This window comes from Haematobia irritans, chromosome 1 (assembly GCF_050003625.1).
Source record: "Haematobia irritans isolate KBUSLIRL chromosome 1, ASM5000362v1, whole genome shotgun sequence".
Lineage (NCBI taxonomy): Eukaryota > Metazoa > Arthropoda > Insecta > Diptera > Muscidae > Haematobia > Haematobia irritans.
The window spans coordinates 99,469,249-99,488,858 of NC_134397.1; the positions used below are offsets into that span (position 1 = coordinate 99,469,249).

Here is a 19,610-nt window from a genome sequence, read left to right on the forward strand (position 1 = left end):
GTCGAGGAAATTGTATCGGAAACTAGAATAAGTTGGGCGCTAAATAGCTTTGGACCATTCAAATCCCCGGACCTGATATAATAACTCCGACGGAGTTACAAGCAGTAACTGACAAAATTATCCCCTGGTTGTCGGCGATACATAAAGGATGTATTATCATATATTCCACGAAAATGGAGGGAAACAAAAGTCGTTTTCATACCTAAAGCGGGAAAAGCCTCTCACTCGAGGGCGAAGGATTTCCGACCAATCAGCTTATCCTCATTCCTACTTAAGACTCTGGAGAGGATGATAGATATTTATCTTAGAACTAGCATCGATTCAAGTTTGTTCTTGAAACGACAGCATGCATACTCGAAGGGCAGGTCTACTGAGACCGCATTACATGAACTAGTCAGCTTTATTGAAAGCTCACTATCTGTCAAAGAAGACACAATCGTGTCGTTTCTAGACATCGAAGGGGCGTTCAATAATGTCCACTCGAGCTCGATATTAAATGGACTGACAACTCTGAATGTTGATCCATGTATACTCAGGCTGTTAGACGAACTGCTAATGAAGAGACGTATTTCAGCTACACTAGGACAAGCAAACATACAAAGGTATGTGAACAGAGGCACTCCCCAAGGAGGAGTTCTATCACCTCTTCTTTGGAATGTTACTATAAATAACCTTCTGGTTACCCTAGACAAAGAAAGGATAAAAGTGGTGGCATACGCAGATGATGTGGCTCTGGCAGTCAGGGGAAAATTCCCATCCACAATCAGAGATATTATTCAGAGGGCCCTCCGGATGACTGAGAAATGGGCGAAAGACAATGGTCTTGGGGTAAATCCTGCAGAGACAGAATTAGTCATGTACTGCAAAGATCGCAAAACTCCCACGGTTAGGCCTATTTCCTTAGGGGTATTGAAATTCCCTTTGGTGAGTGTGCAAAATACCTTGGCGTTATTTTGGACAGGAAGCTGAACTTTAAGCTTAATATTGAAGAAAGGGCGAGAAAAGCAACGGTAGCTTTGTACTCGTGCAAAAAGGCAATAGGAAAAAGTGGGGACTAAAACCAAAAATTGTGCATTGGGTATACACGGCAGTGCTTAGACCTATATTGCTATATGGTGTTGTAGTCTGGTGGCCGGCACTTCAGCAACCGACCGGTTTAGATAAAGTTCAGCGTATGGCGTGTTTGTGTATTTCAGGCGCATTCAGCAAGACAGGAATAAATTCCCTTAATGTCATGCTGCAGCTGTGCGGTTGCGCGAGCTATCGCTGTGGTCGGAAAAAGGTTACGGTCACAGTTCTGTCCTCAAAATAATGCCAGATGTGCCTAACGTAGTGGATTATACTTTGGCGAGTCCACTTTTCGACAAAAAGTTTGAGACTCTAATCCCCAACAGTGAGGCGTGGTGCACACAGACCCCGGGGAATAAAGAATATATAGATTTCTACACTGATGGCTCCAAATTGGATGGACAAGTGGGGTTCGGAGTATATTCAATGATCTGGAACTTCAAATAGCGAAAAGATTACCTAATCACTGTAGTGTTTTTCAGGCTGAAATATTAGCAATAAGAGAGGTGGCGAATTGGCTGAGAAGTAATATTCCAAAAAATGTGGGCATTAATATATACTCAGACAGTCAACCTGCAATAAAATCCTTGGATTCTGTGTTCCTCAACTCGAAAACGGCCATCGACTGCCGCAAATCTCTCAATGAGATGGCTGAGCAATACAATATTCACCTAATATGGGTGCCTGGCCATAGGAACATACCGGGGAACTGCGAAGCGGATGAGTTGGCAAGGCTAGGGACTACCTTACATATTCCAGGGGAACTAGAATTTGTTGGTATGCCCCTAGCTACCTGCAAGCTCATGCTGCGTGAGAAGGCTGTTATGATGGCAAATGTTCGATGGGAGAATTGCAAGAGTTGTAACGATACCAAGCAAATATAGCCCCATTTCAACTTAAACCGCACACTAGATATGCTAATGTTCTCGAGACGTCAGATATCACTCCTGATATCTGCTATAACGGGTCGCTGCCTGATAGGCGATTTTACAAAAACTATTGGCGCGAAGTATAATGACTATTGTATGAGCTGTCATGATGCGGAGGAAAAAGAATCAATTAAACACCTCTTGTGTGAGTGTCCTGCATTTTGTGTAAAGCGCAAGCAACTTTTAGGAGCATATAGCTTCAGATTACTGGCGTATCTGGAAATCGTTAACTTAAGCAGTCTGCTAATGTTTTTGGAACAATCTGGTTGGTTCAACAAAGAAAAATAATCAAGAAGGTTCAGCGGTTAAAACTAGAAGTGCCCATATGTAATAGGTACTTTTATTTTAATGCGGTATCACAATGGACTGAATAGTCTAAGTGAGCCTGAATCTTAATCGGGCTGCCACTTTAACCTAACCTAACAGCCGTTAAAAAGTAGGCTAATTCAATATTGGGATATTTCCACATATTTATAGAGGCAACGGAAATATCATGGATGACAGAAATGTCATATGGGGTGGGCTTGCCTAAGAGACTGAACATCAAGTCTCAAATAGGAATCCAAAAATGTCTATTGAATTTTAAATATATTTGTCCTTTAGCAAAACACCATAAAAAAAGCATACCCGTTTTACTCAAACAACAATAGCCCAACATAATGATTTGCGACTTCCCATCCCTGAATCAACTGGTTGAGAGAGTCACCCATACCATTTCACTCATTGAGAGAAAATACCAAAAAAACATCAGAGCTGTATATGCTTAATTGCTATTTAACACTCTTTGCATACTCCCAGCTCTGGTTCAGAAAAACATACTGGTACATTAAATATTTTAAATGTACAACCCTAAAAAGCGGAACGAACCACCCCATCCGGCGAGCTAGGCCGCAGCATATCACCACTACGTACCAGGTTCGCTTTAATAAGGGGGTTGTCACATATTCTTTTGACAACCCTGTTATTTTCATTAGAGGTGCGTACCAGCTTCCGAAATTGAACGCTACCGAAAATTTCGTTAGCATAAATAGCAATGTATTTCTTATGGCAATGAAATTTCTCGCTAGAGGTGCATACCGGCCTTTTAGTGAAAATTAGCGGCTAAACTCGAACTTAATACCCACCTTTAAAGAAAAGTTCATTGTTTGAAGGAAAACATTGGAGTTCAGTATTGCAATAATGTTCTTTTGGTGCATTTGGGGTAAAATGTACAAATCTTAAGAAATTCTCAAGTGTTTTGTTTGAAATAGGCATATTTGTGTACAACTTTTTCCCTGTGTTAAGTTCATTTTAGTGTCGTAGAGGGTTATCTTTTTGATGTACCGTTGGTGTTATGTAGTCAAATTAAAAACTACAATTTGAATTGTAAAGTGACAAATTTGCAAGTAATAAACCACTTAGTATATACCAATCATTATCCTTTGCTTTTTTTAATACAACAGGTTTTATTCATGTAAAAGAGTAATAACAACTATTACGTCGTCAATGGTAGTGTGTATACATTTGACATCGAACAAACTAATGCTAATTTGAACATGCTTATTATTCAAATTTCCTACTTTATAAACGACAATATTACATGAAACAGTTGGATAATCAAAGAAATCCTGCATATTAAACACCTTGCCTTTAAAAAAATACCTTTCTCCATGTGTGATCAGATTGTTTTGTACTAAATATTTCTGATACCAAAAATATTTTCATATTTTTTAGAAGGCGTACATTATCAGGGTGGAATGGAGTAATTACAGATGGGTTTATGTTAATAAATGAAAACTGAACTTTATTATCATAATATCTTAAAACTTTTCCAAGAGTGAATTTTGAACTATTACCTATAGGAAATAATAAAGGCACATGACTAGCCACTAAAATCGCAAATTTTTCACTTTGTGAAAATTTGCTTTGGGCTATTCCCCATCAAGATATAAAGAAATCTGCAACAAATATGTATACTTTTATGCCTTTTTTACTGATTTAGTTTTCACTTTAGCGATTTAAGCGGCTAAACTCGAAGTTAATACTCACCTTAACATGTGAAAAAAAGGAATTATGTCTAACAACATTTCTTTAATTAGTCGATAAATAAGTACTTATATTTGGGTTTTGGCGTGATGTCAGCGTTCAGTTAAAACTTTCTACAATTGGCTCATTTGTAAAATTAACCAAAATTGTTCCTAGTGGTTTCACTGTTAATGTACATATTCACTTTATATGATAAAGGAACATTATCCTATTATAAATCAATTCATATCAACAAGGTAATAAAATATGAACTCTTTGTAATAATTTACTAATCATTTTTTTATAGATTTTTTGTTAAACAGATTTGAAAATGAGACTGAGGCTACAATTCTGACAAAAACAAGCCGTTAGTTTGCCTCTACTAGAGACAGGGCTGGAGGAAGATCAGGAGGTATATGACCTTGACGTAATATAATCATTTTTTACCATATTATTAAGATAATTTTTTACCAATTAGAAATGTCAATCTTAATCTTAATTATGTATTTGTCCTATTAATTGTTAAGTTTTCTTATGTTCCTTTTGTAAAGTGTAAAACACTAATTTTGTTTCGTTTCAATAGCGGTTTTAAGGTACTGTAAAATTATAATTCTAACCCTCCTAAAGCATTCTAGAAACAATTGGAAAGGCGTATGAAATGTTGTTTTTCAGTGCTTTTTAATGGTTGTAAAAACCATCGATACACCGTATATGTTATAATTTTGGGGTTGTCAAAGCTTTCGTTAACCTATCGGAAAAGCGTATAAAATATTGTTTTCATGACGCTTTGAAAAAGTTGTTAAATACAATCGATACACCGTGGAATGATGTTATCATTTTGGGGTTGTAACAACGCTTTTTCCCACCGTGTATCAACCGTTCACAGCGCTTTTTCGATGTTTTTTTCAGAAATTCTTTAGAAATAAAATGTTGACAAATTTTTCTTTAGAAATAAAATTTTGACATTTTCTATAGAAATAAAATTTTGACAACATTTTCTTTAGAAATAAAATTTTGACAAAATTTTCTTTAGAAATAAAATTTTGACAATATTTTCTATAGAAATAAATTTTTGACAAAATTTTCTATAAAAATAAAATTTTGACATAATTTTGCAAAAGAAAAAAGTTTGACAAAAGTTCCTGTATAAATAAAATTTTTACAAAATTTTCTGAAGAATAATTTCTTAAGAAATAACCCCCTTACTGAAGAAGTAATGGGGTTAGTCATTAGAGCGGGCTTTTATGACACCCCGCTACATATTATTGCTTCATATTTGCTTTTTCTTGAATTTAATAAATGTTGAGCATTTTTTGAAATTAATGATTTGTTATTTAAGTTGGATTCATACACTATTTTTAAGTTTTCTACTAGCACACAATATTTTAAATGCAATTTATGATTTTAGGTAACAGTATAGGAGAGATTGTCAGTGATGAGTCCTTTTTAAAACGATTTTCAGCTAATGAGCATTCTAATATTAACATCGGTTTTTGTAACGTTCAGTCGCTCAAGCCTGGTACTAAATCTACGAAGTTTGACGAATTGAAAAATATTTTGGGTGGAGGACATCTTGATATCATTGGATTTGCAGAAACATGGTTAAAACCGTATATATCTATCAAATGTATAAGCATCCCAGGTTATAAGCTATTTCGTAATGACCGTTGTAATAGACGTGGTGGCGGTATTGCTTTTTACATCTCTTCTAGACTTAAAGCTAGAGTTCTTAGGACAATTTCAGAGTCTGATTGCGAATTGTTATTTATTAGGATTGATACAGGTGTGGAAACTCTTATTATTGGTATCGTTTATCTACCAAAAGGTTGTATTGATACTTTTGAGGGTAACATTTCTGATGTTGTGTCTATGTATGAACACGTTGTCCTGATGGGAGATTTCAATTATGATATTTTTAATTCTCGAAAGTACACTAGTTTCCGCCATTTTCTTACGAGGTGTAATTTGTCAGTACTCCACAACAACAAGCCTACACACTATGACTATACCCACAATTCTTTTTCGATGATTAATTATTTTTTGGTTAGTAATGCCTCTTCTGTACTTAAAAGCAATCAATTCTATTTCCCAGAGGTGAATTCTCATCATGCTTTTTTACTAGTGCAATATAATTTGGAGAATAGTTCTGGCTCTAGTTCTCATGTGGTATTTAGAGATTTGGAATCAGTTAATTTGGACGATCTATCAGAGGATATTCTATCTCGGGACTTTTCAATTTTATATGGAACGAATGATACTGATGTACAAGTTGGGTTTATGAACGAGATCATTAATAGTCTCTTTTTGTCACATTTGCCTGAACGGACTAGGTGAGTTAATGTAAATCAACGCAGTTGGTTTACTTCTGACGTCAAGGCTGCTATCATTAATCGGGACTTAGCTTACAGGGCTTACACTGAGGACAGAAGTCACCGGAATAAGATGACTTATAAACACTATAGAGCTATTGCTCGAAGGTGTATTAGACAGTCCAAGCGCGCTTTTGGTGTGCGGGTCTTCTCTGGGATACGTTCTTCGCGTGATTTTTGGTCTCGGGTTGGGAATTGTGGGGCGACAAAATGTGATATTTACGACTTTGATATTGATGGTGACTCTTTTTTTATACCTGTGTTGTCCAATTCATTGTCTAGCTTTAGTGATTTGACTCATATAGAAAGAGATGATGATCTCAATTTCAGAAATATCGATGAAAGTGAACTTTTTTGTGCAATTCCCATTAAATTTATAAAAATATTGTATCCATTAATCTGTTACCATATGGTTCATATATTTAACACTATTCTTATGACAGGTAAATTTCCAGTTGATTGGAAGCTTGCAAAAGTTCTTCCTCTTCGGAAAAAGGGAACTTCTGGGTCTGCATGTTCAGATTTCAGACCTATCTCCGTCTTACTCTCTCTAAAGCGTTTGAAATAGTCTTGAAGGATCAAATCTGTTCGCATTTGGACGCACGCTCATTGGTAGACTGTCGCCAGTCTGGTTTTAGGAGACATCATGGTACGACCTCCTTGATGGTTCACTTGACCGACACGATATGACGGTCACTAGATGCTAGGTATCCGGGAATTCTTGCAATATTAGACTTAAGTAAAGCACTTAATTCGGTGGATCATACTATTCTAATCGATAAATAATTCGGACAATTTTATTTTTCTTATTCGTCTTGCAAGTTGATATCATCATTTCTGTCTTGTCGATCACAGTTTGTTTTGTCCAATGGTCGTGTGTCGTCAACCCGCGAGGTACTTTGCGATGTACCCCAGGGTTCTATACTTGGTCCAATTTTATTTATGCTCTAAGTTAATGATCTTCGTGACTGTATTCTGAATTCTGAACTGACTATATATGCTGATGACATTCAATTATTTTGTTCATCTGCCTCTGTTCATGATTGCATCAGCGATTTGGATGCTGATATAGGTCGGATCTGTGGCTGGTGTATTGTGAATAAGATAAGCATTAATGTCGACAAAACTAAATGTGCTGTTTTCCATGGATCTCGTGGATCTGCTTCCACCCCATCCATAATTGTTCAGAATACTGAAGTGTCTTGCTTGGAATGTGTATCTTGTTTAGGGTATGAAATTGATTGCGATCTCAATTTTACTACTCATATATCTCACTTATGTTCCAAGGTGAATATGCCTCTTAGACGTCTTTATAGTCTTAATGTTATTTTGCGTGAAGATGTAAGATTCAGGCTTGCGCATGCGTTACTTATGCCAAATACATTGTATGGCCTAGAGGTTTATACGGGCACGAACTTGGCCAATATACGGAAACTTAATACTTGTTATCATAGCATTTTGATAACTATGAACATTTTTCATCGCAGTTTTTAGGTTGTTCGTTTGAAATTTTTTTACGTTTTAGGTGTATATATTTCTTCTTCTGCATTGTTAAGTATGGTCTTCCGCTGTATCTTGTGAATTCTATCACCGTTTTGTCCACCAGTAGAAATACTCAAGTTCTTCTTGAGCGTTTCTCCCATTTGGTACTTGAACGGTCATACAGGCAGGTCTACTGAGACCGCACTACATGAACTAGTCAGATTTATTGAAAGCTCACTATCTGTCAAAGAATACACAATCGTGGCGTTTCTAGACATCGAAGGGGCGTTCAATAATGTCCATCCGAGCTCGATATTAAATGGACTGACAACTCTGAATGTTGATCCATGTGTACTCAGGCTGTTAGACGAACTGCTAATGAAGACACGTATTTCAGCCACACTAGGACAAGCAAACATACAAAGGTATGTGAACAGAGGCACTCCCCAAGGAGGAGTTCTATCACCTCTTCTTTGGAATGTTGCTATAAATAGCCTTCTGGTTACTCTAGAAAAAGAAAGGATAAAAGTGGTGGCATACGCAGATGATGTGGCTCTGGCAGTCAGGGGAAAATTCCCATCCACAATCAGAGGGCCCTCCGGATGACTGAGAAATGGGCGAAAGACAATGGTCTTGGGGTAAATCCTGCAAAGACAGAATTAGTCATGTACTGTAAAGATCGCAAAACTCCCACGGTTAGGCCTATTTCCTTAGGGGATATTGAAATTCCCTTTGGTGATTGTGCAAAATACCTTGGCGTTATTTTGGACAGGAAGCTGAACTTTAAGCTTAATATTGAAGAAAGGGCGAGAAAGGCAACTGTAGCTTTGTACTCGTGCAAAAAGGCAATAGGAAAAACGTGGGGACTAAAACCAAAAATTGTACATTGGCTATACACGGCAGTGGTTAGACCTATAATGCTATATGGTGTTGTAGTCTGGTGGCCGGCACTTCAGAAACCGACTTGTTTAGATAAAGTTCAGCGTATGGCGTGTTTGTGTATTTCAGGCGCATTCAGCAAGACAGGAACAAATTCCCTTAATGTCATGCTGCAGCTGTGCGGTTGCGCGAGCTATCGCTGTGGTCGGAAAAAGGTTACGGTCACACTTCGGTCCTCAAACTAATGCCAGATGTGCCTAACGTAGGGGATTACACTTTGGCGAGTCCACTTTTCGACAAAAAGTTTGAGACTCTAATCCCCAACAGTGAAGCGTGGTGCACACAGACCCCGGGGAATAAAGAATATATAGATTTCTACACTGATGGCTCCAAATTTGAAGGGCAAGTGGGTTTCGGAGTATATTCTAATGATCTGGAACTCCGAATATCGAAAAGATTACCTAATCACTGTAGTGTTTTTCGGGCTGAAATATTAGCAATAAGAAAGGTGGCGAATTGGCTGAGAAGTAATGTTCCAAAAAATGTGGGCATTTATATATACTCAGACAGTCAAGCTGCAATAAAATCCTTGGACTCTGTGTTCCTCAACTCGAAAACGGCCATCGACTGCCGCAAATCTCTCAATGAGATGGCTGAGCAGTACAATATTCACCTAATATGGGTGCCTGGCCATAGGAACATGCCGGGGAACTGCGAAGCGGACGAGTTGGCAAGGCTAGGGACTACCTTACATATTCCAGGGGAACTAGAATTTGTTGGTATCCCCTACCTACCTGCAAGCTCATACTGCGTGAGAAGGCTGTTATGATGGCAAATGTTCGATGGGAGAATTGCAAGGGTTGTAACGACACCAAGCAAATATGGCCCATTTCAACTTAAACCGCACACTAGATATGCTAATGTTTTCGAGACGTCAGATATCACTCCTGATATCTGCTATAACGGGTCGCTGCCTGATAGGCGATCTTGCAAAAACTATTGGCGCGAAGTATAATGACTATTGTATGAGCTGTCATGATGCGGAGGAAAAAGAATCAATTAAACACCTCTTGTGTGAGTGTCCTGCATTTTGTGTAAAGCGCAAGCAACTTTTAGGAGCATATAGCTTCAGATTACTGGCGGATCTGGAAAACGTTAACTTAAGCAGTCTGCTAATGTTTTTGGAACAATCTGGTTGGTTCAGCGAAGAAAAATAAACGAGAAGGTTCAGCGGTTAAAACTAGAAGTGCCCATATGTAATAGGTACTTTTAGTTAATGTGGTATCACAATGGACTGAATAGTCTAAGTGAGCCTGAAATTTAATCGGGCTGCCACTTTAACCTAACCTTAACCTAACCTAGATAATGGTATAACTCTGTAAAAAATTTTCAGAGATCAATACTAATACAAAGATCTACATTTATTTTATAAATATTGTATTTACATTTTTTCATAGAGAAAATCAAAAGATACTATGTAAAAAATTATTTTGCCGTGTAAATAATTTAAATAATTTTTGTAAAGCATGTTGATTATAAGGAACTGAGGAGTTGAAAGAGTAAATATATCGGATCCAGTTCATTTAGTTCCAGCCACCGAATAGTTCCAAAGAGCTAGTTCGCTCCGGAACTACCCAACCCTAATTTGCACAAATATAAATGTGAACTTAATTAAATTTCAACAAAGGGAAACAATAAAAGATTTTTAATAGGGTCACTGGTTTTTTCTACTTTGAATTACGTTTTTAGCAATTTAAAAAAACACACTTTTTGATCCGGTTCGCAATGGACCAAATGTTTACCGCGCAATCTAATTTCAGATTTTGCCTTTTGAAACAAGAAGATGTTAGAAATTAGTTTTAATATGCACAGAAGTTTATTGAATAACTTATTGATGGAGAAATTTCACTTATACATATAACAATAACAATGTGCAATAATTCATTCTGTGATAAAAATTCAATGTGCAATACAAATTTAATTTAATGTGCAATACAAACTAGGAATTCAATGTGCAATAAAAAGGGAACTCAATGTGCAATATAAAGGGAACTCAATGCAATATTAGATTTAAGCGTAGTTTTAGGTTTAATTCAAACAATTTTAGATTAATTATGTGTCCACCACATTCACTTGTGTGTTGTATGGGTCCATCACTTTCATTTATGTTCTCAGTGTTATATGTTTGTTGGGTCACTTTGTTTAAACGTCTTCCTAGAAAAAATTGTTTTATTTCTTTTGTTCACAAATTTTATGTTATTTATTATAAATGTTTATACAAAAAAATCACTATGCACTTCCGATACTTTACTTGACGGGGAAAGCAGAACGATGGGAAACGATTTAAAGCCGTTGACGCGCGAAACTCAACTTACTTAATTTGATCATCTGTCAATGCATGGAATCTTCCCACTAAACGGAGTCATTATTCCAAACATCATTCCAAATAAACAAATCAAGGACAAAAGGAAATTTCGAGAAAGTTGTCCGCTATATACAGTGGGACCCACACATATGAATCCACAGTGGAAACCATATGTGTGAATCCTCTGTTCAAATGAACTTTGAACAGTCGACATATTGAAACTTTGTCAGTCAAATTGAATTAAATTTCCCACTTGTTGAACATATTGTTTGAAATAGAGGAAAACTGGAAATGTATCGATGTAGGCTTCGAAATATGAGGAAATGTGTTACGGTTCGCAAGAATAATTGAAGTAATTCTTACGATCATTTATGAGGATAATTTATTTCGCTATTTTTCTGTCATAAAATTAAAGCAAATTGAAAGTTTCAAAATTTTTGGCATAAAATAATTGTTGCCGCCATATATCCACAAGATAAAATTATTATATTGATTTATTAAAATATTTTTCATTTTGATATTTAATAATTTTGATAGCGATACATCCCATTAGAATTTGCAAAGTTACTATGTACATATAATAATGTAACAAATATTTTCTATTTACTTCTTCATATGTACATACACACATACATGTCTGCCTATTTATTGTAATTCCTTTTGCTTTCATATTTGTTTATGATATTCGACTCCGCATAGAATTCTAACGGTCCATATTCATTTGTCACGTATGCCAATCAACAGCTACCACCTAGCAAGAGGACAAATGAGTTTGGACATATCAGTCGATTAATAAATTATTTTAAAGCGCTCTCGCTCCCGCTCTCGCTCCCGCTCTCGCTATTTATATCGCGAAGGTTTAACTTTAATAAATTGTTAACTTTAACTTTAATAAATTGTTAATATATTGCTCTTAAACATTTTGTGTTTCATTTAAACTCGACTCAGCCAACCGTGCCGCAACAATCTTTAAAATAATTTTTACGTCTATATTATAATTTTTATATTGTGCGCGAAGTCAAGCAAAAAGACATTGTCACAAATAAAAGTAACATTTACTAAAGTGAAAATATTCGAAATGTTCTACGCGAATAAAACTACGTCCGTAACGAAATAATAAGAAAATAAAACACTTGGTAAAAAAATATATTTGATAAATATGCCTGAAAATAGTGATATTAGTGGACAACGATCGCATGGTACAATGCGACAAATGTAACCTATGGTACCACTTTGATTGTGTGGCAGTAAATAGTGGGGTAGCAGATGTTAGCTGGAATTGTGATATGTGTTCCCACATTGGGTTAGGCAAAAGTACGAGTACAACACAAACAACAAACAACCATCCTCCTTGTTCCACAGCAAATCGACTTAATATGCCGCAAGCAACGTCGTCACCAAATATTGTAGGTGAGGAGCAGCAAAGGGCAGTTGACAGCAACGGAAACCAACGAGGCAATACTCCGTCTTCGAGACCATCGCTGCCAAAATCAAATCAAAATTTTGCCCCAGGCATCAACACTAGTATTGCGCCAGTATATACGTCCACATCGTCTGCTGCGACATTTTCATTTCCCATACGCAGCAACCAACCAAAAAGAATTTCCATGCAAACTAATTCCCAATCCACATCGAACGTTGAGCTACAACTAAAGTTGATGGAAGAGCAGCAACGCATGCAGCAGGAATTCTTAGAAAAGAAATACCAAATTCTTTCACAAGCTGGGCTTAATGCTCCCGTGCAGCAAAATACTTTCAATTTAGGATCAAGTTGGAATTTATTTTCCGGACCAACCCCATCACAACTGGCTGCTCGTCAATCAATTCCACGAGATCTACCATCCTTCACCGGCGATCCGGAAGAATGGCCGCTTTTTATTAGCTCATTTGAAAACATCACTACAGTAGCTGGTTACTCTCACGCAGAGAACTTGATACGACTTCAAGCCTGTTTAGGTTAGGTTAGGTTATGTGGCAGCCCGATGTATCAGGCTCACTTAGACTATTCAGTCCATTGTGATACCACAGTGGTGAACTTCTCTCTTATCACTGAGTGCTGCCCGATTCCATGTTAAGCTCAATGACAAGGGACCTCCTTTTTATAGCCGAGTCCGAACGGCGTTCCACATTCCAGTGAAACCACTTAGAGAAGCTTTGAAACCCTCAGAAATGTCACCAGCATTACTGAGGTGGGATAATCCACCGCTGAAAAACTTTTTGGTGTTCGGTCGTAGCAGGAATCGAACCCACGACCTTGTGTATGCAAGGCGGGCATGCTAACCATTGCACCACGGTGGCTCCCTGTTTAAAAGGTAGGGCCAAGGAAATGGTTAAAAGTAAGCTTATGTTACCTACAATGGTGCCCGAGATCATCCAGACTTTAAGAATGTGTTTTGGACGACCAGAACATATTCTGGAAAGGGTTATTGAAAAAGCCAGACGTTTTCCACCGCCCAAAGAAAAACTTGAGTCCATATGCATTGTGTGTAAAAAATATATACTCCACCATGGAAGCTTGTAACATGGAGACTCATATGAACAACCCTATGTTGGTAAAAGAACTGGTAGATAAGCTTTCTAGCCAGTACAAATTAAATTGGGCTATGTTTCCTAAAAGTGATGAAACTCCAATATTAAAAACATTTAGTGATTGGATTTTTCAAATTGCAGATGCCGCTAGCACAGTGGTGTCAACTGTCCCAATGAGTAAAAGTGCATCGATTAATACTCACACACAAGAAAGTCCTCAAAGAAATAGGAATTGTTTATATTGTGAAAAAGGTGAACATACAATTTCAATGTGCAACCAGTTCAAGGAATTGAATTTGGACGATAAGTCGAAGTTTGTGAAAGAAAATAAATTGTGCCGTCAATGTTTAAATAAGCATAAAAGAAAGTGTTTTATGAACACCCAATGCGGGATTGATGGTTGACATGCAAAGCATCATCGTTTGCTTCATAAAAATGTCAACGTTGAGGCGGCATCGTCTCTAAACATGATCAACAGGCCTTGTTTAGAATTTTGCCTATACGACTTCAAAGGTAAGGTGGTTACATCGATACATTCGCCTTCCTCGATGAAGGTTCGCGACAAAAACAAGATTAGTATGGACAATCCAAGGCCCTCATGGTAACGGGCAACAGACAACTTGGTTAAACATACACACCTGCGAATGTGAAAAGAACTATAATGAACTACATAAACTGGTCAAAGAACAATTTAATTTAGAAGAACCTGCTAGTAAGTCGTTACCTACCTACCTGCAAGCTCATACTGCGTGAGAAGGCTGTTATGATGGCAAATGTTCGATGGGAGAATTGCAAGGGTTGTAACGACACCAAGCAAATATGGCCCATTTCAACTTAAACCGCACACTAGATATGCTAATGTTTTCGAGACGTCAGATATCACTCCTGATATCTGCTATAACGGGTCGCTGCCTGATAGGCGATCTTGCAAAAACTATTGGCGCGAAGTATAATGACTATTGTATGAGCTGTCATGATGCGGAGGAAAAAGAATCAATTAAACACCTCTTGTGTGAGTGTCCTGCATTTTGTGTAAAGCGCAAGCAACTTTTAGGAGCATATAGCTTCAGATTACTGGCGGATCTGGAAAACGTTAACTTAAGCAGTCTGCTAATGTTTTTGGAACAATCTGGTTGGTTCAGCGAAGAAAAATAAACGAGAAGGTTCAGCGGTTAAAACTAGAAGTGCCCATATGTAATAGGTACTTTTAGTTAATGTGGTATCACAATGGACTGAATAGTCTAAGTGAGCCTGAAATTTAATCGGGCTGCCACTTTAACCTAACCTTAACCTAACCTAGATAATGGTATAACTCTGTAAAAAATTTTCAGAGATCAATACTAATACAAAGATCTACATTTATTTTATAAATATTGTATTTACATTTTTTCATAGAGAAAATCAAAAGATACTATGTAAAAAATTATTTTGCCGTGTAAATAATTTAAATAATTTTTGTAAAGCATGTTGATTATAAGGAACTGAGGAGTTGAAAGAGTAAATATATCGGATCCAGTTCATTTAGTTCCAGCCACCGAATAGTTCCAAAGAGCTAGTTCGCTCCGGAACTACCCAACCCTAATTTGCACAAATATAAATGTGAACTTAATTAAATTTCAACAAAGGGAAACAATAAAAGATTTTTAATAGGGTCACTGGTTTTTTCTACTTTGAATTACGTTTTTAGCAATTTAAAAAAACACACTTTTTGATCCGGTTCGCAATGGACCAAATGTTTACCGCGCAATCTAATTTCAGATTTTGCCTTTTGAAACAAGAAGATGTTAGAAATTAGTTTTAATATGCACAGAAGTTTATTGAATAACTTATTGATGGAGAAATTTCACTTATACATATAACAATAACAATGTGCAATAATTCATTCTGTGATAAAAATTCAATGTGCAATACAAATTTAATTTAATGTGCAATACAAACTAGGAATTCAATGTGCAATAAAAAGGGAACTCAATGTGCAATATAAAGGGAACTCAATGCAATATTAGATTTAAGCGTAGTTTTAGGTTTAATTCAAACAATTTTAGATTAATTATGTGTCCACCACTTTCACTTGTGTGTTGTATGGGTCCATCACTTTCATTTATGTTCTCAGTGTTATATGTTTGTTGGGTCACTTTGTTTAAACGTCTTCCTAGAAAAAATTGTTTTATTTCTTTTGTTCACAAATTTTATGTTATTTATTATAAATGTTTATACAAAAAAATCACTATGCACTTCCGATACTTTACTTGACGGGGAAAGCAGAACGATGGGAAACGATTTAAAGCCGTTGACGCGCGAAACTCAACTTACTTAATTTGATCATCTGTCAATGCATGGAATCTTCCCACTAAACGGAGTCATTATTCCAAACATCATTCCAAATAAACAAATCAAGGACAAAAGGAAATTTCGAGAAAGTTGTCCGCTATATACAGTGGGACCCACACATATGAATCCACAGTGGAAACCATATGTGTGAATCCTCTGTTCAAATGAACTTTGAACAGTCGACATATTGAAACTTTGTCAGTCAAATTGAATTAAATTTCCCACTTGTTGAACATATTGTTTGAAATAGAGGAAAACTGGAAATGTATCGATGTAGGCTTCGAAATATGAGGAAATGTGTTACGGTTCGCAAGAATAATTGAAGTAATTCTTACGATCATTTATGAGGATAATTTATTTCGCTATTTTTCTGTCATAAAATTAAAGCAAATTGAAAGTTTCAAAATTTTTGGCATAAAATAATTGTTGCCGCCATATATCCACAAGATAAAATTATTATATTGATTTATTAAAATATTTTTCATTTTGATATTTAATAATTTTGATAGCGATACATCCCATTAGAATTTGCAAAGTTACTATGTACATATAATAATGTAACAAATATTTTCTATTTACTTCTTCATATGTACATACACACATACATGTCTGCCTATTTATTGTAATTCCTTTTGCTTTCATATTTGTTTATGATATTCGACTCCGCATAGAATTCTAACGGTCCATATTCATTTGTCACGTATGCCAATCAACAGCTACCACCTAGCAAGAGGACAAATGAGTTTGGACATATCAGTCGATTAATAAATTATTTTAAAGCGCTCTCGCTCCCGCTCTCGCTATTTATATCGCGAAGGTTTAACTTTAATAAATTGTTAACTTTAACTTTAATAAATTGTTAATATATTGCTCTTAAACATTTTGTGTTTCATTTAAACTCGACTCAGCCAACCGTGCCGCAACAATCTTTAAAATAATTTTTACGTCTATATTATAATTTTTATATTGTGCGCGAAGTCAAGCAAAAAGACATTGTCACAAATAAAAGTAACATTTACTAAAGTGAAAATATTCGAAATGTTCTACGCGAATAAAACTACGTCCGTAACGAAATAATAAGAAAATAAAACACTTGGTAAAAAAATATATTTGATAAATATGCCTGAAAATAGTGATATTAGTGGACAACGATCGCATGGTACAATGCGACAAATGTAACCTATGGTACCACTTTGATTGTGTGGCAGTAAATAGTGGGGTAGCAGATGTTAGCTGGAATTGTGATATGTGTTCCCACATTGGGTTAGGCAAAAGTACGAGTACAACACAAACAACAAACAACCATCCTCCTTGTTCCACAGCAAATCGACTTAATATGCCGCAAGCAACGTCGTCACCAAATATTGTAGGTGAGGAGCAGCAAAGGGCAGTTGACAGCAACGGAAACCAACGAGGCAATACTCCGTCTTCGAGACCATCGCTGCCAAAATCAAATCAAAATTTTGCCCCAGGCATCAACACTAGTATTGCGCCAGTATATACGTCCACATCGTCTGCTGCGACATTTTCATTTCCCATACGCAGCAACCAACCAAAAAGAATTTCCATGCAAACTAATTCCCAATCCACATCGAACGTTGAGCTACAACTAAAGTTGATGGAAGAGCAGCAACGCATGCAGCAGGAATTCTTAGAAAAGAAATACCAAATTCTTTCACAAGCTGGGCTTAATGCTCCCGTGCAGCAAAATACTTTCAATTTAGGATCAAGTTGGAATTTATTTTCCGGACCAACCCCATCACAACTGGCTGCTCGTCAATCAATTCCACGAGATCTACCATCCTTCACCGGCGATCCGGAAGAATGGCCGCTTTTTATTAGCTCATTTGAAAACATCACTACAGTAGCTGGTTACTCTCACGCAGAGAACTTGATACGACTTCAAGCCTGTTTAGGTTAGGTTAGGTTATGTGGCAGCCCGATGTATCAGGCTCACTTAGACTATTCAGTCCATTGTGATACCACAGTGGTGAACTTCTCTCTTATCACTGAGTGCTGCCCGATTCCATGTTAAGCTCAATGACAAGGGACCTCCTTTTTATAGCCGAGTCCGAACGGCGTTCCACATTCCAGTGAAACCACTTAGAGAAGCTTTGAAACCCTCAGAAATGTCACCAGCATTACTGAGGTGGGATAATCCACCGCTGAAAAACTTTTTGGTGTTCGGTCGTAGCAGGAATCGAACCCACGACCTTGTGTATGCAAGGCGGGCATGCTAACCATTGCACCACGGTGGCTCCCTGTTTAAAAGGTAGGGCCAAGGAAATGGTTAAAAGTAAGCTTATGTTACCTACAATGGTGCCCGAGATCATCCAGACTTTAAGAATGTGTTTTGGACGACCAGAACATATTCTGGAAAGGGTTATTGAAAAAGCCAGACGTTTTCCACCGCCCAAAGAAAAACTTGAGTCCATATGCATTGTGTGTAAAAAATATATACTCCACCATGGAAGCTTGTAACATGGAGACTCATATGAACAACCCTATGTTGGTAAAAGAACTGGTAGATAAGCTTTCTAGCCAGTACAAATTAAATTGGGCTATGTTTCCTAAAAGTGATGAAACTCCAATATTAAAAACATTTAGTGATTGGATTTTTCAAATTGCAGATGCCGCTAGCACAGTGGTGTCAACTGTCCCAATGAGTAAAAGTGCATCGATTAATACTCACACACAAGAAAGTCCTCAAAGAAATAGGAATTGTTTATATTGTGAAAAAGGTGAACATACAATTTCAATGTGCAACCAGTTCAAGGAATTGAATTTGGACGATAAGTCGAAGTTTGTGAAAGAAAATAAATTGTGCCGTCAATGTTTAAATAAGCATAAAAGAAAGTGTTTTATGAACACCCAATGCGGGATTGATGGTTGACATGCAAAGCATCATCGTTTGCTTCATAAAAATGTCAACGTTGAGGCGGCATCGTCTCTAAACATGATCAACAGGCCTTGTTTAGAATTTTGCCTATACGACTTCAAAGGTAAGGTGGTTACATCGATACATTCGCCTTCCTCGATGAAGGTTCGCGACAAAAACAAGATTAGTATGGACAATCCAAGGCCCTCATGGTAACGGGCAACAGACAACTTGGTTAAACATACACACCTGCGAATGTGAAAAGAACTATAATGAACTACATAAACTGGTCAAAGAACAATTTAATTTAGAAGAACCTGCTAGTAAGTCGTTAGTGTCCATCGAGACGCTGAGGACTACGTGTCGAAAAGTGGACGGCCATTATGAGGTGGGTTTGTTGTGGAAAAATCATGTGAGTAAACTGGTGGAAAGTTATGATAATGCATATAAGCGCCTCATGTGTTTGAACAAAAAGTTTTCAAAAGATCTGAATTTGAAAATTGTGTTACAAAGTCAAATTGATAATTTACTTGCAAAAGGCTACGCAAAGAAACTGAATGCTGAGGATATAAATAAATCGACTGAACGAGTGTGGTACTTACCAATATTTTTAATTAAAAACCCAAACAAGCCGGGAAAAATAAGAATGGTCTGGGATGCCGCTGCCAAAAGTAGTGGCGCTTGTCTCAATGACTATATGCACAGCGGACCTGATCTATTAAAACCCCTTGTAAATGTGTTGCTAAATTTCCGAGTGTGTAAAGTTGCAGTTTGCG

The 19,610-nt window shown here is 36.9% G+C and overlaps 1 protein-coding gene across 4 annotated transcripts in view; it reads right to left on the reverse strand.

The window, feature by feature from the left end:
- Positions 1 to 19,610, reverse strand: part of TTLL15 (tubulin tyrosine ligase-like 15) — a 165,912-nt gene that overhangs the window by 105,861 nt on the left and 40,441 nt on the right. The window contains exon 3 of one of the 4 annotated variants that reach the window (XM_075291238.1): positions 15,417 to 15,773. The exons of 1 other annotated variant lie outside the window; for it this stretch is intronic. In XM_075291238.1, the coding sequence (XP_075147353.1) occupies positions 15,617 to 15,773 (157 nt within the window). In that variant the 3' untranslated portion in view covers positions 15,417 to 15,616. Of the gene's footprint in view, positions 1 to 15,416; positions 15,778 to 19,610 lie in introns of those variants that run through there. 2 more of the 4 variants (XM_075291239.1, XM_075291236.1) reach the window with 2 other exon arrangements.